Consider the following 21017-nt stretch of genomic DNA (forward strand, 5'->3'; position numbering starts at 1 on the left):
TTGGCGATGACGTGTCCGTGCTTGAGAGGATACAAGCGCGTCCACGTTAATCCAATTTTACCTCAAGCGGAAATCACCCGGAGCAGACACACGAATGAATGAAATAACCATAACATGGCTATTTATCCGATTTAAACGAGTCGTTTTAGGGCGTTTTTATGTTGAATTCTCGTCGGCTGCACATGAGCGTTTTGGACAGTAATTTAAAAATCTTCCACTTGTTTAATCTGAGGCGGAGTTGACCAGGGGCATAATCAAGATGGCCGCCTTCGATGAAAGGTAGGACTAACAGTCTCGCATTATCATTGTGGCAGTTTCTTTATCTATCCTATTTTGCTGCATTGTGGTTTCACGCGTATAAAGCCGAGTGGGGTAGTTGTAGTAGTAGAGTTATTGTCTGCCCATTTACCGACCACCAGCGAAACCCCTTCGCTTACAGTCGAGAACCACGAAATTGAATGAATACACGTCTCATCCGTCAACCTGTGCCTTTGCTAGGAAGCTTGCTAACTAGTTAGCACGACAAAACAGAGATTGTTAAATAAGGACAACGATGCAGCTAGACAACCGTCTATCCATTTAACACTTCGTGTTTGTCTTTAAGTGAAATGATCATCATTTTCTGTATAATTGTTTTGATGGTTTTCCAGAAGTTCGAAGAATGGTAGCTAGCTTTAGCTAATGCTGTAGCTTCATTGGTAGAATTTCAAGCGTTGGTGCGTTCATTTGACGGTCATTTAAAGTGATCAGTTGATTACTTGACTTTGTTTTATTCACGTTTTTCCTTTTCGGACACATTATTACAGGTTACATCGATCACATAATATTAATATCACTTTGCCGGCTGAGGGGATTCCATTTAAATTAGCTTTAGAATGCTTAATTTATATCGTGGTCAAATCGTATAGCAGGAGTCTGTCGACTACCAGGACAAACTAGCCTCCACATCCAAAGATAATGGAAGTCCGGTGTGATTTATTTGATTTCGATTTAATTCTAGGACTCCCGAAATGTTCGGCATAGTTAGAATACAGTCTTTAATTTATAAAATATAGAATCACAATATTTTACAGGTAATCCAAGAAAAAAAAAGTACATGAATTCATTCATCCATTCATTTTCCGAACCGCTTCCTCAACAAACGAGTAATGTCCATATATTACAGTATAACTAAACACAGTCTAGTCCTGCTTGCCTAAATAAACGTTTTGTAACTGCAACAAAAAAAAGAAGTCGGGGATGGTCTTCCACAATGGGGGCAATGGACTGCACAACTCAGTTGCAACACGGGTCAGCAACCTTTTTGAAGCCAACAGGTACTTCTTCCTGGCTATTCATTAATGCAAAGGCACTTCTTAAATAACAAATTGCTCAAATTACACTGACTTAAATTTGTAATAATTGATGTGAAGATGCCATTGCTGGTTATGATGATTTCTCACAATAATTCTCAACAGTAATTCAACAAGTTACAATAAACGTTTTATTTCCATAAATATTTGCAAGTGTTTACATTTTTTTAAACTAATAACCTCTACAGTATTCCTAAAAAAGCACAATGTTCCATCCCATTAACTGGTCAGCCTATTTTAGAAGAGACCCAGGGGGCTACTCATGTGGTCCTTGAGGTTTTCATGGGTCCCTGTTGGCACAACATAAATACTTTAAAAGACAAATATTAAACATGCAACTCTTTTTGTATTATTTTGTATTGTACTGCAATGACGTAACAGGACAATGAAATGACACCACATACACATAATATGGAGGAGCCTGACCATTGAGTGCTCTCAAAGTGACTGTGAAAATGTTGTATTCTGTCCTAAAATGAGGAGGATGTGGCAGAACCTTGGGATCTAGACAAAATCCTGGCATCAGCATTTGCCACTTAAGTCCATACTAATGGCCCCTTAGGCCAGTACTGTACGCTGAGCTAATTTGCTTTGCCCACATGACCAGTTTCAGTGCTTAATCCATCTGCATCTTCCTTTTATATTTTGATTCCATTTATAGGATGGCACCTGTCTTGCTGCTCTGGCTTGCTGCATGTCTCAGTGGGACACTGGCTGTGGAGAGACCCAACTTCAAAACCTGTGACCAGAGTGCCTTCTGCAAGTGAGTTAACACGTCAAATAGATTTATGGAAGCATAGATTCACTTGCGTTTAATTACATAATCACATTTGTGCCATCTTGCTTTAAACTTTGATAACAGACGTCAGCGAGCATTGACCCCTGGTGAGTCGCCCTATAGAGCCCTACTAGAGACTATGGAGCTAACCAACACTAGACTCACCCTGCAGCTCAAGAATGACAAAAACAAGGTACAGCACCCACAATGGAAGACATTGTAACCAGCCCGGACGTCACAGTAGGCAAACATTAAAGCGCATCATTGAATCCAAATGCAAGAACAGTCTAAATAAAAATGCCTTTGTGAGAAATTTTCAGAAAAAAAAAGAAAGAAGAAGTCTTATCTATTTGTAGGCATATCTGCTAATCCGAATGATATTTCAGCATGCATTTGATACTAAGGATGCATCGCATACACCATTCCAATTCCTTTGTACTCTTTCCTGCTCACGCAGGTGCGTCTGCTCCTGGAGCTCTATCGTCTCCAGGGAAACATAACGAGGGTGAAGATTAATGAGCTGAAGCCGCTGAAGCCTCGCTATGAGGTCCCAGACGTGCTCATCAGAGAGCCGCCTACAGAGCCGTAAGTGTCTCATGGGTGCTTGCCTCCTGCGAGAAGTGGTAGGTGACGTATGTAACAACATTACGGTTCAACTCCTGCAGATTCTGTAGCAATGAGATAAACGAAATGTCGATCTAAATATTGTACATTTTAAATTTAGGCGACTTGATCCCAACCATATCCTCTCACTTGATATCAGCATTCTCTCATCATTCTCTTTTCTTTTTCCCCCCTCAGCCTGTCTCTCTTGTCTCAGGATGAGAACGGAGTGGTTCTGTCCCTGGGGGCGGAGTCTCAAAGGGTCATTGTCAGTGCACGGCCCTTCCGATTGGACATTATGGAGGGGCGAGATGTGCTGCTGTCCCTAAACTCGCGTGGCCTTTTGGCCTTTGAGCACTTAAGGCTCCGCAAGGACACGTGAGAGACCACGCTTACACGCACACTTTGAAAATCGCCTGCCCTCGTTTGTGAACTACACAAATACCTCGCTCAGTGGTTTTTGACATTATTCGTGTTCATTTGAGAATTGTCTGACTCGTTCTGTCCTCTTCTCCTTATCGCCCTAGTTTCTCCTATTTAATAACTAGCACATTGGCTAGTGTGTGGAATAATGTCACAAGTGTATTCTCTAGGTAAAGACTCTAAAAATGCTGTGTATTATATTCCTTGTACTAATCTGTAAATAGTGTAGTATAAATAATACTTGTAGTGTCTCTTTTTTACAAAAAAAGTTCAGTCTTACCCTGAAAAAAATGAGGGAAAAGAGAATGTGTGGACACTATGCTTTTTTGATGGGTGGTGTTGATGTTGTGCTGAGTGTGCAATTCATTTGCTGGTGATGGAATTGAATACAAAGTTAAATAATTTCTCTCTTAACATGGTGATATTTAATTTGAAACAAGAAACTAAACTTGCATGAGCTTGTTGGTTTTCCTGACCAGACAGTTACTTACCGGTAATTGCATATATAAAAACAATTGAGTCACGCGGCTTTGAGACTTTTCCAGTTTAGGAGAGTTAACACCATCACTGCTGAGATTATTCCAGAAATGCTCTACTCTGTTACCAAAAAAAAAAAGAAAAAAGTATTTCCTTTTGCTTGCTGTGTTATGGGTTGCACAAATGGCTTTAATATAAGAATGCATTAGTCAAAATGCACACACCAACAGTTGTCAATAAGTTGCCTTTATCCCAACCCATAGTGTGCTGCTTTGGTCGCTAACCCTGCAGCATCTGCATCTCCTTGATCTGTCATTATTTTAGGAATCACGTGTTGCCTGCATGCTTGCTGCTGCAAATCAAGCACACCCACAACTGTATGTAGAATAGGCTTCACTTCCCACAATGACTAGAAAACAGTAAATGTATGGATATAGGGAAGAAGTCGCACGGTTTTCTGCGGTCCTGTTAGAGCACTCGTTGCTTTTGAGTATGGTGGCAGCTGTCGTCTGTGTTTGACTCGTTTCCCCCCAGTTAAATTACTGTACACTGTATATCTTAAACATTTCCTTTCCAAACATCTCTCTCTTTTAACATATTCCTTTCTATGCTGTTTTATCTTGTGCCATGGAGCAGACAGGCAGACAGAGAGGCTGAAGATGCAGATCTGGAAGATGAGGTCCTACACACAAATTCTACATCCCGCAATTGCATCTGGAAAGAAAAAAAAAATCCTTCTTAATAAGATGTTATTTCTTTCCCCCTCTTAACCTTGCAGGCTATATTGGAAGAGAAAGATGAAGATGGCATGTGGGAGGAAACGTTTAAATCATTTACAGACAGCAAACCTAATGGTAAGTCAGTTTCAAATTGTAATAGTGAGTATTAGTGCCGTCTACCCACACCCACCCAGGTTAGAGTTAATGAAATAACAAAAAATCTTTATAAATTAATTTCATGTTTACATGACCTTTTGGGGTTTGTTTGGAATATACAGTATTTATTTCCGTATGTTCGGCTGTACAGAAGAAGGAATGCTAAACAGTCGTTTGGAAATTGTAGTTTATCACACCACATTCATTGTTTCTTTTTTTGTAAATTAAAATTTCAGCTTGACAAAACTAAAACTAATAACTGTTTTCACCTAAAGAAAAAAATACAACCTCACAAACCCGCTTTAAAAAACAGTTACAGGGGAAGTCACCCCCGCCCCCTCCCAAAAAATAAGATTTTTTTTGGGACAATATGTTCTATGCAGCCCCACTAGTCTAAATGTGGTGTTCTGGTTAATAGTGTGTTAATGGAATATGAGTTAAGCAGCAAAATTCAGCCATTTTTATCCATCTCAGGGGGCAGCCATTTTGCCACTTGCTGTCAACAGAAGACAACATCAATGTTGCTCAGGTATCAGGTAACAACCAATCACAACTCAGTTTCAGAAAACAGGTGATCTGTGATTGGTCGTTGCCTTAGCCCTGAGCAACATTGATGTCATCTTCAGTTGACAGCAAGTGACAAAATGGCCGCCCCCTGAGATGGATAAAAAACGGCTGGATTTTGTTTCATAACTCGTATTCCACAAATGTAATATTAATCAGAATGTAATGTTTAGACTAGTGAGGTCACATATAACATTTTATTGTCAAGAAATTTTTAAGGTTGACTTCCACTTAAAAACGAAAATCCAAAACTATTATAATACTGATGCTCATACAAACAAGTAAGGGTTTTGAGTAGACCCTATTAAATTGTTACATCTTCTGGTTTAAATCCATCCTGGTAGTTGAACAGTGGTGTGAGGGAGATCATACACTCAGTTTGTTGGCGGGCCACACAGGTTTATGATTGGCTGTTGAATGCAACTGTAACAAATGTCGAATACTGCTTTCTTGTTTTTATAGTAATCATTTGGCTGTGCTCACATTACAGGCCCAACTTCTATCGGTCTCGACTTCTCATTACCAGGGGTGGAGCATGTCTATGGCATTCCAGAACACGCGGACAACCTGCGACTTAAAACTACAAAGTGAGCTGCAAAAAAAAAAAAATGAATATGTGTGAAGTTGGTTTGGTCAAAAAGGTGCTTGTTTAGTGTGGGATTTCCTGCAAGGGTTAATTATATTTTGTGTGTCCACCTCTCAGTAATGGAGATCCATATCGGCTGTATAATTTGGACGTGTTCCAATACGAGCTGGATAATCCGATGGCAATTTATGGTTCTGTACCTGTTATGTTGGCCCACAATGCCCAGCGGACCACAGGAATGTTTTGGCTCAATGCTGCTGAGACATGGGTTGACATTAGCTCCAACACTGCAGGGAAGGTTTGTGCCTCTTCCCATGCTGGATATCTTTCATAACTTAACAGATGTTTTAGTCATAATTGTGAGACTTAATGCCAACTAGCTGCCAATTTAGCCAGCTGCTTTTATTTGGTTCTCTTCAGACTGTGTTTGGAAAAATGCTGGATTACGTGCAGGGCTCCAGTGAGACACCACAAACGGATGTGCATTGGTTCTCTGAAAGCGGGATCATTGATGTCTTCATAATGCTCGGCCCGACACCGAAAGATGTCTTTTCACAGTATGCCTCCCTGACAGGTGGGTGGGATTATAATGTCACCCGTCATTAAATGACGATTCACTCAGTAAATTTTAATTACAAATTGACAAACGGACAAACCATTGTTTAATTTTTTATTTTCCCCACCGGATGAATAATCCATGTTTTAATTTTGGTCAGGCACACAGGCCTTCCCTCCTCTGTCCGCACTGGCCTACCACCAGTGCCGCTGGAACTACAACGATCAGGAAGACGTACAGTCGGTGGATGCAGGCTTTGATGAGCATGACATTCCCTACGATTTCATCTGGCTTGATATTGAGCACACTGATGGGAAACGCTATTTTACCTGGGATGCCAACAAGTTCCCCGCACCCAAGGAAATGCTTCAGGCTCTCATGGATAAGAAGCGCAAGGTACCTACCTAGCTTTGGGCCAACGAGACAACCGGAGCTCATGTTGGAGTTTCAGTTAATCGGTTTACAGTGAGCCCTTTTAGGTTAGAGAGACACAAAAAAAAAAGTTTTACCGGTAAATGCAACACAAAAATTTTCAAAAATAATATGTACTTGTAATATATGTGCCTTTTAAGAGGCGGGGCCTCGTGGGGTGGCATGTTTGGGTATGAGCTGTGGCTTCATAAACATGAATCTGCCGCTGTGGTTCTCCTTTCCCACACGTGAGGGCATCCCTGAAAATAAGTATGCTTTAAAGCCCATTCAAAATAATCGCTTATAAAAATCTGGCAAATAGCAGGTGTGCGAACAATTGACAATGTTATGGGGAGGATGGGGGTAGCACTCTGAAAATTAAAAAGACTCCAGGCACCTCAATGTACTGTGAGTCTACACTGATTTTTCAAAATGTTTAACAACTCCTTATCTTGGTGTAATAGATGGTAACCATTGTGGACCCTCATATCAAAGTGGACAGTGGCTACAAGATCCATAACGAAATCAAGTCTCAAGGTTTCTACACAAAGAATAAAGATGGCGGCGACTATGAAGGCTGGTGTTGGCCTGGTAAGACAATAAAATTGTGTGAGAATAGTTGTTTGATGATGATGATGCATCCCCATCATATAACCATGCCCATCTTGTGTTAGACTTTTCTTGAATGATTTTTAAATTATTTTTGTATTATTATTAGGCAGTGCCGGTTATCCAGATTTCACCCGTGAAGACATGAGGGCTTGGTGGGCCAGCAAGTTTGCCTACGACCAGTATGAGGTGAGACCGATGGTCGATAATGTGGAGTTTAACATATGGCAATAACTTTTAAATTAACTAATAGGTACAGTGTTGCCTTGATTTATGAGCTTAGTTTGTTCCTTGACCATGCTCATAACTCAAACCACTTGTCTCACGAATCAGCTTTCCCCTTTGGAAGGAATGCAAATGTCTTTATTTCATCACAGCCCCGCATTGTGCTCCTTCTGGTGTGTGTAACTCAGCCACCAGGGGGCAGTATAATACAGACAAAGGAAAGTTATGCAGTAAACTGCGGTAAAATTAGTTTTTCATAGAACATAAAGCATAGATGACTGCCTATTGTTGTTGTTACAACTTTCAAACTGACACACAATATTAATTAACCTGTCAATGGCATTTTCCATTGTGCGTTAGCGTTAAGCATAGAGCTGAGCAATTAGTCAAATTCAAATCAACATCATATTGTAGTAGAAAGATATTTTCAAATTGCAAAGGCTGCAGTTAAGAGGAGAAAAAAAAGCTCTGTTTCTGTAGTTCTGGTAGTTTTTTGTTTTTTTGTGGGTAATATAGTGTCTAGATAGGTTTAGTGCTTCAGAAGTGCAATACACATATTGTTTTCATGAAACATAAAATGTTTAATAGATAAAGATAGATTTGTTTGCATTGTTGTTGTAATCTGATTTATGATTTATGTTTATTCCACACTTGTTTGGTAGAATTTTGCAAAGTTATTGTAGTGAATGCTTTACACCCTTAAAAGTCAAAAGTATTTAGTACGTTTACAACTCTAATTGGAGTAGGTAAACCTATTCATATCAAGTCATGGTTTATTTGCCTGCATTTTAGCATAAGCCTAGCCTGTAAGACCAAAACATTGTATGATACATATGATAATGTTTTTTGTACAGGGCACGATGGAGAATGTGTATACATGGAACGACATGAACGAGCCTTCAATATTCAACGGGCCTGAGATCACCATGCACAAGGACGCAAAGCATGGTGACTGGGAGCACCGTGACCTGCACAACCTTTATGGCTTCTACGTGGTGAGCAACAAGACATACAGAATATTAGCTTGGCAAGATCATCGCTTGTGATTGAAGATTTGCACGTGCCCTTGCATGTGATGTTGTCCTAATTGTCGTGTTTGTTGCAGCACAAGGCCACAGCGGAGGGCCTGATCCTGAGATCAGGAGGGGTGGAAAGACCTTTTGTCTTGGCCAGGGCCTTCTTTGCTGGGTCACAGCGCTATGGTGAGTTTTTGTCTGCATTCATTGCCCTCCACCAAACCTTCTGTCACTGTTTGCTGAAGCAACAGGAGACAATGCTCGATTGTTTCAAGGGTGTTTGCGCATCTCTAGGTGCTGTGTGGACTGGCGATAATGCTGCTGAGTGGGGCCACCTCAAAATCTCCATCCCTATGTGTTTGAGTTTGGGTCTGGTGGGAATATCTTTTTGTGGCGGTAAGTGCCTCTGTCCCAGATCATCTATTTATTTGTTTTTTTATCCAATATTTTATTTATGATTTTTAAGTTTTCCAAAGCAACAAATACAAAAAAGCAAATGACAAACATTAATAATAATTTTAAAAAAAAAGACAATAATTTAAAAAAAAAAACTTTTTTTTTTTTTAACCACATTATAGTGAATAGTATAACATTATACGGCATTATGCTTCCTACATACACTTTACATAAATATAGACTGTTTTTCGGCCAGTTCATTTAGTCATGAATACATGGTCTGTTGCCATGGTTAAACCACATATTACCATTGTAATTTAGTTTTTGGTTTATTTTATTTTAAATAGGTTTTGACTGCTGCATATTATACTTGTACATACAAATATTTAAAACGAACCCACTTTTTTTGTTCTGTTTTCTGTGTTAGATTTGCGTATGTAGCCCAAAGTGCTGTTGCTTGGTGTTTTTATTTATTTATTTATGAACGGTACAATCAAACACAAATACAAAATGAAAACATGAAAAAGTAGTATGGAGGAGACGTTAGCGCTGAACTAACTACCGTAGTTAACAGACAACCAGATAGGCAGTCAGTCACTAGGCCACGCCTGCTCAAGACGCACATATCAACCCACAGATACTACAGTGTGTGTGGTTTGGGTTAAATACAGTGTATGTACATTTTACAGTATATTGTTATTTTTCTCATTTTTGGGGTGCCTGGAACAGATTAATGGTATTTAAATTACAAAAAAAGGGGGGGGGGTTGATCTCATTAGCAAGTAAATTAAGCTACAAGCTTAGTTAGTAGAGTGATGAATGACAAATTAACCTCGTAATTAACTAATTTGCTCCCAAAAAAACATATAAATATGTTCTATTTTAAATGTTTTAAGTGTCCTTTTATGCGCTAGCATAAAAAAAACAACGTATATACGTATATACGTTGTTTTTTCTATGCTAGCGCATACAGAAGGCTTTGATGCAGCCTCTCAACTGCAAAGAACGGTTGAAGAAATGGTAGTTATTACACAAACGGCCAGCAGGTGACAGCAGAGCAAAAGAGATCAACCAGGGCTATGTTGGGGGAAAAAAAGCTCTTTTACTCACATTTCTAAATAGATTTGTGAATAATGATTAAATGTAGCTATATTCTAATGCTAATTGCTGCAAAACGGAAACAGATAGAAATATACTTTTTTCCTGATGAAAGAAGAGACTCTAATCTTTCTTTTGGTAGGTTCCATGCTTTTATAGCAATAGAACACAAAATTCTGTGAGCCTTGCAAAATCAGTCAAAATCCAGTAAAACAGCCGGGAGCGAAGAGGATTGCTTCAGTGAAAATGGCTGGGAGTGAATGAGTTTATTCAAGTTAATCTTTGCTCATCTTGTCCTCTAGCTGATGTTGGGGGCTTCTTCAAGTCCCCCAGCTCAGAGCTGCTGGTGCGTTGGTACCAGACGGGAGCCTACCAGCCCTTCTTCAGGGCCCACGCCCACCTGGACACGGCCCGTCGCGAGCCGTGGCTCTTCGGCCCGGAGAACACCGCTCTGATCCGAGAGGCTGTGCGCCAACGTTACACGCTGCTGCCGTATTGGTACCAGCAGTTCTACCACGCGTACCGCACGGGACATCCAGTCATGAGGTGAGCATTTCAATTGCTTTCCAACTGATTATGTTTTAATTTATTAAATTAACACCTGTGATCTCCACATGGATATTAAATGTTTGATTTAAAAAAAATAATAATAATAATTGGCTGATTTAAACTGGCATGTTTCCTGCTTGCTACTAGGTTTTTCTTTTCTTTTTTGCAGGCCGCTGTGGGTGGAATATCCTCAGGATCCTGCTACTTATGCTCTGGAGGATGAGTTCTTGATTGGTGAGGCCAAATGACAAAAAATAAATATGACTATTATGCTTCCATATATTTTTGCTGCCTCATCCTCGTTCTAATGTTGGCACCAAATCAGGCAACCTTACGCTAGCTGGTGTTTTTAACATTTTCTCTCCTTTGCCGCAGGTAAAGACTTGTTGGTGCACCCCGTCACTGAAGAGGGAGCTACTGGAGTAACTGCTTACCTGCCAGGAAAAGAAGAGGTACAGACAAAAAAAGTTTTCATGCTCTGTCCACTTGGTGGTGTTCACCGTTCAAAGTCTTCACTCTTGCGTGTACCCGTTAGGTCTGGTTTGATGTCCACACCTTCCAGAAGCACAATGGCGGCCAGAATCTTTACATTCCTGTCACAATGAGCTCTGTAAGACACACACACACACACACACACACACACCTGTAGTGTATCAACATGTCCTCTGTAATTGTTACTTAAAGTGTGCATTTTCATCCTCCAGTCATAACTCTGTGTTTTCTATCTTCACGCCAGATCCCGGTTTTCCAGCGCGGCGGCTCCATTATTCCCAGAAAGCTTCGAGTGCGTAGATCATCCAACTGTATGGAGCATGACCCCTACACTGTGTACGTGGCCCTTGGCCATCAGGTACGCTGAGCCTTTGACCGTCACACTACGCGTTGCAAGTTGTCGTTTGGTATTCAAAGACGTGTCGCGTTTCCCACAGAGAGCTGCGGAGGGAGAACTCTACATCGACGATGGACACACGTTCAACTTTGAGAAGAAGGAGTTCATTCACAGGAGGCTGTCGCTTGTCAACAACAACCTCTCTTCTGTGTGAGTTTCAACGAACAGAATTTCAAAAATGATCATTGATTCTGAAAATGGCGAATATGCTTTGGTGCTGTAGGTAAAAACAAAACATGTTTTAATGAATTTTCATGCCCCACAGAAACCTTGCTCCAGATGCCCATTTCTCTACCCACTCCACCATTGAACGCATCGTCATACTGGGGGCTAGTAAGCCCACCAGGGTTACCCTGAAAACAGCCGGTGAGTTCTTCTTTTCTTCATTTTAACTTACTGTCTGCATCCGTCTTTTGTATGTTGCTTTCATTTCTTTTTTGTGACTTTCACAGATGGTCAGATGAGCCAGCTTGATTTTGACTTTGATGCCTCCACGTCAGTCTTGACGCTGCGCAAGCCCGGCGTGAACGCAGGCACCGACTGGACTGTGATGCTACAGTAACCATGGAGACAGCAGAGGAGGGAGGAGCAGTGACTGAAGAGAAACAGTGACTGAAGAGAAGAGAAATGAACAACAGGATACCCCACTGTGTAAACTTGAACATAAATGCAACACTTCCAAATACACGTACACACGCACACACTTCACTTGCTTACAGTATGTCAAGCGCCACACACACCCCACACTCTTATCTGAAGTGAAAGTCGATACGCTCATGTGCCCCACTTTTGTGTAATGTTGTATAAATTAAAAAAAACTGATATTTAATCATTAACAAATCCACTCATATTCTACTAAGCCTCTGAAGTATGGATAGACCAGTAATTGTCACAGCAAATGCTCTGTCTGCTGGTGTGGTATGACAGATTAATTTTTCACCCAACACATAATTTATATTTTTAGGTTTTGCGATATGAAGAAAACAATTGATCCTGCGTTTGGCCTTTTCAGTTGGCAATTGTCGTTTTTCAGCCTCTTCACAAAATAGTGACATATGAAGTTATGTGTAAGGAAGTAATTATATGCGCTTTGGTAACGGTTCATGTCGATCAGCTGCTGCACAAAAAGTTGTACTTTTGAACAACCCTCTTCTTGGAAATATAAATATTTTTGGCTACTGAACCACTGACCTTTACAAGTCATCCTGTTGACAGATTTTCTTTTTGTTTTTGTTAGTTGTTTGCATTTCCATATGTTTACTGTTATTTTTAATGCACTTGTGACAACCTAAGAGTTGTTTCGATTTCATTCTTGAATCCCAACATTTCCAGATTTTATGGGTCTCAATTATCTTAAATGCAAAGTAAATGTAAATCTGCAAGGTAAAACCACCTTTTGTGATTTCTGAATTAGACCTTAGAAAGGCAGTCCATAAACCTAATTGATCATTGGGAGTTTGATTTTGTCCTGTTCTGTCAAATTGTGTCAATATGCTTTTGCATTGTTTTTATGATTGTAAATGTTGCTGCAACTTTTTGGGTTCAACTTGATACAGTGGAAATGGAAGTGAAGGAGCAGATTAGCTAGAATTGTCAGATAACCATTAAAAGATGTGACCAAGTGAAAATAAAGATGACCAAATGTAATAGAAGTCTGTTTTTGTCTTGTTTTTAATGTAGTTATTTGCAATCAATAGTTCTACTTTTACCAGAGTATTTACTTTAGTTTGAGTGACTTTTGCCACGTGCGTATCTTGAATGAGTTGTCAACCAACGTTTACTTTTTGCATACCCTTTGACCTAAATGTTTCTACATTACTGTTTTTTTTTCTTTCTTGTCACATTACTGGCGCACTTGGTGACGTCAGAACGAAGTTGGTGGCGCGGTTTAGTGACGCAAGAGGTTTGCCATCATGGCGACGGAATGTGAAACGAGTGGCAATGGGGAGCTTGGAGAGCGTTCAGGTACCTTGAACAAAGCTAAATACAAGTTAAAGCGATGTTACTTGTCGCGTCAGACGTATGTTTAGAGTGGTTGTTCATTCTGCATGAGCACAAGATAAACGTATGAGTTAAGTTCGTTTGAGGGCAGCCATGGCTAGCCAAAGCTAGGCTAACAGGCATTCAGTGGCAATTGGATAAGTAACATTTCTCACTTGCGACTTCTCACCAAGAGTGCTTCATTTACTCTTCGTTTGTGGTATACACCTGTCGTGATTTCGTCGTAGCGGCTTCAAATGAGAGGAGTTATCCCGCTTGGCTCTGAATAAATTATGTTACAGGTCGCTGTCGTAAAAGTGTATTATTTGTTTTATTATTTGCTCGTGTATTGATGGCCAGCACCAATAGATTGCATTTAACTGTTTAAACACTTAGAATATTTTCACTTGAACCGTTTTAACGTGATTGCAAGTGAAATTTGGGCAAATGTCACGTGTCCAAACCTGGAAAGCAGGTGAGCTGTGACGTTAGCAGTATGAGCCTTTGACGTCAATTCCAGTCGACAGCAGAGTGTGGTGCTGCATAAAATGTCAGCCTCCTTGCATGGCTGAAAACGGGTGGGTGGACTTATCTGCTTCATTCTGATTTCATCAACCCAATATTAATCAGAATACCGTGACTTAAACTAACGCGGTCACATAGAGGATAATTGTGCAAATGTTTTTTTATGTTACATGTTGTTTATAATCCAATAACATCATAATACATACAGCGAGGAACCATGAATATTTTTTATCCAGAATAAAAAAAATACAGGCATAAAGGTTACAGAAAAATTTGACTTTTTATTAATGTGCTCTTTTATAGCCATGGAGACTGCCAATGTTCCCACACTGCCTCCTCCAGGGATGTCAGACGAGAATGGCTGTGCGCATTCGGCCACTGAAGCTTTTGCGCAAGGAGACACAGCTTCTTTCTCACCGCCTCCAGCCAAAGAGGACGAGGAAGGCGATCTGCCGGCAGACTTTGAACGTCTGTGGAACGCTGCACATGACAACGCTCACGACTTCACCAGTTGGACTGACCTGTTGCAGTACTGTGAGCAAGAGGTGAGATCTTGAGGTTTAGCAAAAAGTAACCATTTTTATTAATACCAGATAAGGTCACACAGACCTATTTGATTAATCAAGTATTGTAATGAATCATGTAACATTAGCACATTGTTCCTGACAGGGCCACGGTGCAGCATCACAGAGAGCCCTGATGGCCTTTCTTGGCCGCTATCCACTCTGCTACGGTTATTGGAAAAAATTTGCTGATATGGAGCGTCGTGCTGGTAACAATGACAAAGCAGCTGAGGTAAAGATAATTAAAAAAGAAAAAGAAAAAAAAGAAACTGATGCCAGCTTGTATGGCTTGTTGTTGGTGCTGATCAGGTGTTTTGTGTTAGGTGTGTATTCAGGGTCTTCAGTCAATCCCTCTGAGTGTCGATCTATGGATCCACTACATCAATCTGCTGTTGGGAACACTGGACATGAACCTGCCCGAGTCGCCCACGCGTATTCGCAGGTACACACACACATTGACAATGACTTTATTTCCTCATATAGTTGCTAGGTTTTATTCATTTACTAAAATGCAGAGAATACCAAGTAGGCATGGGCCGATTACCAGTTTGTCGGTTTGTCATTGTTTTAAAAAGTCAGGGTTTCAATAACTGCTAATACTGGCTGTCACCGGTAACGGTGAGAGGACTTCTATGCAGGGCACAATATGATTGGCTGTTTGCAGAGTTGAGTAAATGAGCTTTTTTTCCCACCTTCTCAGTGAGCAGATAGGGGAGGGGTGAGGATACCTTTGTGTTCTGTTTATAAATGTGTGTTGTTCTTTGAAAATTGTAATAAATAAATAAATTGCCAACGGGTTCTAGTTAGTCCCAAAGACAGCATGAGTAGCCCTTGGTTGTTTTAAAAATAGCTTACCAGTGACTTACAAGAAGAATTAAAACAAAGACGAATGTTAACATTTCTTTATTTAAACATAAAATGGCACACGTCTCTTCTGTTCCAAATTCTATATTTTAAGAATCGAATAGATTGTGTTCAATGGCGATTTTTTTTTTTATTAAAAAAAAAATGCTAATATAAGTAAAATAATAAATATTGCAATATAAACTTATTAAAAGTAACACTTACCGGTACATACAGTGAACCCCTGTTCATCATTGGCAATGTGTTCCAGGCTCACTAGGTAAAAGTGTATGATATAGTGTGACCTTATAAAAAATATATAATTGTTTTTATTCATTTATTAATTATGTATTACAAAAAAGGAAGATGCACAGCTGTAGAAATATACTATATATGCAAGAAAATGTGCGGTATTTTACCATTCATAAAAAAAAAGTTTTTGTTTTTTCTCCTATTGGAGGAAATACGGTACCTTTACTTTGGTTGTCTTTTACTCAAAATGTGTCTCACTAATATCCGCCATCATTTCACTTTCAGTGTGTTTGAGGATGCGGTGGTAGCGTCAGGCCTGGACTTCCACTCAGGCCGGCTGTGGGATCTGTATGTGGAATGGGAGAAGGAGCAAGGCAACTTAAGGAACGTCACAGCTGTGCTCGACAGAGTCCTCAAACTCCCCACGCAGAACTACAGCACGCACTACGACAAGTAAGACACGCCAATGCTTGCGTTTGTGACTGAGAATTTTTTTTATTTTTATTGTTGCATGTGACATTTGGCATAGGTTCAAGGCCCTCCTGAGCAGCAACGAGCCCAGAGAAATGCTTTCTCTGGAGGAGTATGAGGAGGTGAGAGCCCTCTGCCGGGAGACTCAGAAAGCGGAGCGTGCCGAACAGGCCAAGGAGAAAGGGAAAGAGATGCCGCCCGGGGAGGAAGAACCTGCCACACCTGAGGGTACAGACTCGGTGAGGAATTTTTCACCACATCACATTTACACCCACTGAACTGGAATCATCAATGAGCGACAGCTTTATTCACTTTGCTTAGGAGGAGCTGATGCAGAGGATTCGAGATCAAGTTTTGTCCCGTCGGGACAAAATTCACCAAGAGAACGAAAATGAAGTTCGCAAGAGATGGAACTTTGAAGACACCGTGAGTCATGATGTGTTGATTCTTGGACCTTTATTGGACCCGGACGTTCTCGTCAGGGTTTTCACGGGACATGAATTAAAAAGTATTAAAAGTAATTTAATGGGTTTTGCTCAACTTAGACCTTGAATGGCATTTTTAATAATAAAAAAAAAAAAAGCATTAAATATGATGTCTAGAGGCATTAAAACGTTAAACACAATTCATGTAAAAATTGTTTTCTTTACATACATTGAGCAAAGGAGTCACTATAACACAATTTACACACAACAATAAATGTGATTAAAAACTAAATGCATTCGTGACAACTGGTGATGAATTTACAATGAACAAACTGGCCTGGAGTTCACAAGGTGCTTCATGTTCCAAACCACCAATTGCTCTGAATTTAAAAAGAGACTATTAATTACTTGCTATAAAATTACTGTATCACTTAACTAAAAGATACAACCACATTGGTAATTGGTAACCCATATGTGTCCACTTTTATGTTAATTAACGAGTACTTCAAAACATTTATTTTCATTGCACATTTAGAACAATATTTGCCTTATCAACTATGGAAATGCTCCGTGTTCCTTGGGCGAGTAAAGTTTTGAGAGTCAAAAAAGTCAAATCCAATACAGATAATGTACTCTGATTTAGCCGTCAGATAGGACTGACCACTTCACTTGGAGATAGTTCTGACACTGTCTACTGAAAGTTAAAACAGAATACATGCAACTGTCATTACTGTAATAAAAATTAAATTATAAGAAGAAGTCTCAAAGAGCTCAAATGATCTTATCTCTTATTTTGTTTTGTTTTTGTCTACTTAAAACAATGCTTAGCTGTCTGCTAGTTTTGCTGTCCAAAATCTACATCCAATTTGCTGCATTTCATTTGCAGATCAAACGTCCTTACTTCCACGTGAAGCCGCTCGATCAAATCCAGCTGCGTGGTTGGCACGCCTACCTGGACTGGGAGCTCGCCGAATTGAACAAAGACGCCGATAACGAAGGTGACTCCATCGCACTGACACCTTTTAAATGTAAAACCACAAGCCTCCCGTTTGACACTTACGCACCTGTGCAGATTCAGAGACGGACGCAGAGGCCAAAGAGGACACGGAGAGCCCCGAGGCCACAGCCCAGACTCGGCGAGGGATGGAGGAATGCGAGGTTGCCCGTGACGACCACAGAGTTCGTTTTCTCTTTGAGCGCTGTCTGATCGCTTGTGCTCTCTATGAGGAGTTCTGGACCAGGGTAAGAGTCCACTCAGTGGAGCAGGTTCGAAACACCTGCGTGAGCAAACAAGAACCATCATTCTCACTTGGGACCTTTGTTTGTTTTCCAGTATATACAATACCTGGAGACGCGCAGTGTGGATGAGGTTCGAATTGTCTACAAGCGAGCCTGTCTTCACCTGCCTTCCAATCCTAACCTCCACATGCGGAGGGCCACCTTCGAGGAGAGACACGGTACGAGACAACACTCTTCTCATTTTCACTTGTGTTATTTTTGCCCGCCTGTCCTTTTTTCTCACCGCGCCTCATCGTGGCCTGCAGGCGACCTGGCCGCGGCTCGGCGAGTGCTGGAGGCCCTGGATAAAAACAGGCCAGGTTTGGTCGTGGTTCGTGTCCGCAGGGCCGCTTTGGAGAGGAGGGCGGGTCAACTGGAGCGGTCGGAAGCTCTGCTGCAGGAGGCGGTGAGCCAATCTAAAGAGAAGCCCACCTTGCACGCCTTCTACTCCATCAAGCTTGCTCGGCTGCTGCTGAAGCTCGGCGGAAACCCCGGCAGAGCTCGCAGCGTTTTGCAGGAGGCGCTGGAGATCAGTCCGGTAAGTGTGCAGTAGTTTTTCAACTTGTCAGTGTTTTTATGTTTTCTATTTGGTTTTTACTTTGGGAAATTTTGTTCAACATTTTTGCGTATTTTCTGTCATGTTACGGACCAAACCAGTACTCCGAATTTGCATTTCTTCAATTTGAAGTAATGTCCTGTTTTTGAATATCAGGATGGAGATGAAATATTTGCTTTAAATCCAATTAATCAACACAATAATGGACAGACCAGTCAATTATTAAGATTATTGTTATTTACAGTTACAGTGGAATCTGAGACTCAGACACATTTTGTTGTTTAGTAATGCAGAATATTGTTCCATTTTATTATTTGAATAATTTATGGGTTGTGTGATTGTAGAAATGTTTGATAGATGGAGCCCTGTTTGCCACATTACTAGAGGCTTTTTATTCAGACACAATTCAAACAACAAGGTGACAGATGTTTGCTTAATGCTCCCATTTTCTATGCATAACAAACTGAAAATGTACAGCATTAAATTACTTATGCACATGTCGGCTTACATTTTTACATCTTGAGGCTTAGCCAAGGCTTAAATTATCAGTTTTTTTTCTAAATTTGATTTATGGCCATCATGATATATAAGAGAGGCATACTTAAGATTATGATCATCAACTATTATTATTGTAATATACAGCTTTTGTGTTATTTATGTTTGGTGTCAAGTGAGATTTTTCCAATGGAAATGATCTTCCCTGACTTATTAAAGTGATAGTTGACTCATTAAGCCATTTTCAGCAGTAACAAGTTAATATTTTGTCCAGAATTAATTTGGTAACTTTATTAATTTTTGTGTACAATTATTACCTTAAAATACTAATTTTCCCACTTGCTGTCAACTGAAGATGACATAATCTGTGCTGAGTAAGTAGGTAACGACCAATCATGGCTCATCTGTTTTCTGATTTTGGTCAGCAAACTGAGCAATGATTGGTCGTTACCTACTTACTCAGCACAGATGTCATAATCTCATTAGTATTTTAAGGTAATAATTGTATACAAAAAATAATGAAGTTACCAAATTAATTTTGGACAAAATATTAACGTTTTGCAGCTGAAAAATAGCTCAATGAGTCAAGTATCCCTTTAAACGTAAACTGTAGTCAGACCTTAAAACACCACTAGGTGTCAGTAGTGCTCTGAAAACATGACATGTAATGCTCTCTGCTTCTTCTGACTGTCAGAGTAATGACAAGCTGCACCTGAACCTGCTGGAGTTGGAGGTATCAAGTGAGCTGTGTTCCTCGGCCGAGGCGGTGCAGGAGTGTGTGACGCGAGCCCTGGCAGCGCCTCTCGCACCACACACCAAAATCCTCCTCTCGCAGCGCGGCCTCCAGTTTGTGGAGGAGTACAGCAACTCTATCCAGAGGTCAGTATCTTTTCATCAGATCAAAAAATAATAATAATAATTCTGGTGGTGTCATCACTTATGGCCTGTCTCTATATTCTACTTAGTGTGCTGTCTTTCTACGAGGATCACCAGAAGCTGCTCACAGAGCTGGGTGGGATAAAGAGAGAAGCGGAAAACAAGTAAGGAAGGAAAGACAAAATAAAAAAGCATTACAAAGAATTAAAAACAATTTCCATAAGCATTCATGTTATATTTGTAATATGTGGAGACTGGTGACAAGTTACAATTTGAATGAACAAAATGGACACGAGTCCACAAGTTCCTTCATTGTCCAATTAATTTGAAAGAAAAAAGAACTGTTCCTGTCACCAAGGTCCAACATGAAACAGTAATGCCAGCGAGTGGCAGAAAAATTACCTCAAAACAAGTCTAAATGTTTTACACCAATTTAACTGTAGTACATCTTTTTAACTTTAAATCATTTTATAAATTACTGTGTCAATGACAGTAGAATTAAGAAAATAAAAGTTTTAGGTAAAAGCATCTGTCAACTTTTATGTTAAGCAACAAAAGTGTGAAAAACTTGAAAAATATTGTACATTTAAAACAGATATGAGATCAGCCGCTCTTTTTGGAATTCCCCGCAGGGACGAGGGCCGAGAGAAGGTTGTCAAAAGCGAAGACGCCCCAGCAGATGGCGCAGAAGCAGAAGCCCCGCCCACTGATCCCCAGGTCCCAATAACTGTACCGCCCCCGCCGACGATGGACATGAGCGCCCAGTCTGGTGGATATGGCGGATACGGCAACTGGTATCAGGTAGGAAAAAAAATGTCTTGTTCAAATAAATTTCAACTGATTTTTAATGTTGTAATTTGCTTCTCCTTCTGCCAGCAACCGCAGTACGGCAGTTATGGCTACCAAAACACTTGGAACTACAACCAGGGGTACTATCCACCCAGCTAAAAGTTGCTGAGAAGGACTGAGTGAAAACAAAAAACAAAACAGTCGCTCCTCCCAAGTTTGGTTCACACAAACTATCTCCCAGCAACTTTTCCTCTTCATCCTGCCTGCTGACTTTCCTCACAAGGTGCTCGGGGTCAGGCTCAGCGTTGCAAGGCAGCGAGAGGAAACTTGACACCAGTGTGTGTGTTTCTCACGAGAACTTGTCGTGCTGTTTTAAGCAGAACTATTTTTGTATTTGTCCATATGTTTTCATTTTTGTTTGAAAGTAATTTTATTATCTAACTTTGGCAGGCCATCAATTACGGGGGATTTTGTACCATCCTGAAAAGTGCGCATTTGTTCCCTAATGTACATAAAGTGTTTTCTAGTGTTGAATGGGTTTGCATATACGTGTTTGG

The 21017-nt window shown here is 40.4% G+C and overlaps 2 protein-coding genes across 6 annotated transcripts; both read left to right on the plus strand.

The window, feature by feature from the left end:
* The first annotated feature begins 26 nt into the window (after window positions 1-26).
* ganabb (glucosidase II alpha subunit b) lies at window positions 27-13059 on the plus strand. 4 transcript variants are annotated; one of them, XM_086084891.1, is made up of 25 exons: window positions 27-279; window positions 2014-2115; window positions 2215-2323; window positions 2588-2715; window positions 2932-3111; window positions 3261-3326; window positions 4270-4312; window positions 4412-4487; window positions 5563-5659; window positions 5776-5956; window positions 6079-6232; window positions 6375-6610; window positions 7090-7216; window positions 7344-7423; window positions 8314-8454; window positions 8565-8661; window positions 8770-8871; window positions 10272-10515; window positions 10688-10752; window positions 10894-10970; window positions 11054-11128; window positions 11255-11368; window positions 11448-11557; window positions 11673-11773; window positions 11860-13059. In XM_086084891.1, the coding sequence occupies exons 1-25, from the start codon at window positions 260-262 to the stop codon at window positions 11967-11969; spliced, it is 2835 nt and encodes a 944-aa protein (XP_085941017.1). In that variant the 5' UTR covers window positions 27-259; the 3' UTR covers window positions 11970-13059. The 4 variants fall into 4 exon arrangements, with proteins under 4 accessions (XP_085941017.1, XP_085941016.1, XP_085941015.1 ...); XM_086084890.1 differs by lacking the exon at window positions 27-279 and adding an exon at window positions 1292-1316 and having other exon boundaries at window positions 6112-6232; XM_086084889.1 differs by lacking the exon at window positions 27-279 and adding an exon at window positions 1293-1316.
* Window positions 13060-13287: 228 nt separating this feature from the next.
* Window positions 13288-20994, plus strand: LOC147168631 (pre-mRNA-processing factor 39). 2 transcript variants are annotated; one of them, XM_086085485.1, is made up of 15 exons: window positions 13288-13372; window positions 14216-14457; window positions 14582-14707; window positions 14799-14917; window positions 15856-16023; window positions 16100-16280; window positions 16363-16467; window positions 17353-17464; window positions 17539-17708; window positions 17800-17923; window positions 18011-18282; window positions 19490-19674; window positions 19761-19835; window positions 20304-20472; window positions 20548-20994. In XM_086085485.1, the coding sequence occupies exons 1-15, from the start codon at window positions 13321-13323 to the stop codon at window positions 20617-20619; spliced, it is 2172 nt and encodes a 723-aa protein (XP_085941611.1). In that variant the 5' UTR covers window positions 13288-13320; the 3' UTR covers window positions 20620-20994. The 2 variants fall into 2 exon arrangements, with proteins under 2 accessions (XP_085941611.1, XP_085941612.1); XM_086085486.1 differs by having other exon boundaries at window positions 13314-13372; window positions 14255-14457.
* The last annotated feature ends 23 nt before the right edge of the window (window positions 20995-21017 follow it).

This window comes from Leptonotus elevatus, chromosome 9 (assembly GCF_054856555.1).
Source record: "Leptonotus elevatus isolate MCC_2025b chromosome 9, RoL_Lele_1.0, whole genome shotgun sequence".
Classification (NCBI taxonomy): domain Eukaryota; kingdom Metazoa; phylum Chordata; class Actinopteri; order Syngnathiformes; family Syngnathidae; genus Leptonotus; species Leptonotus elevatus.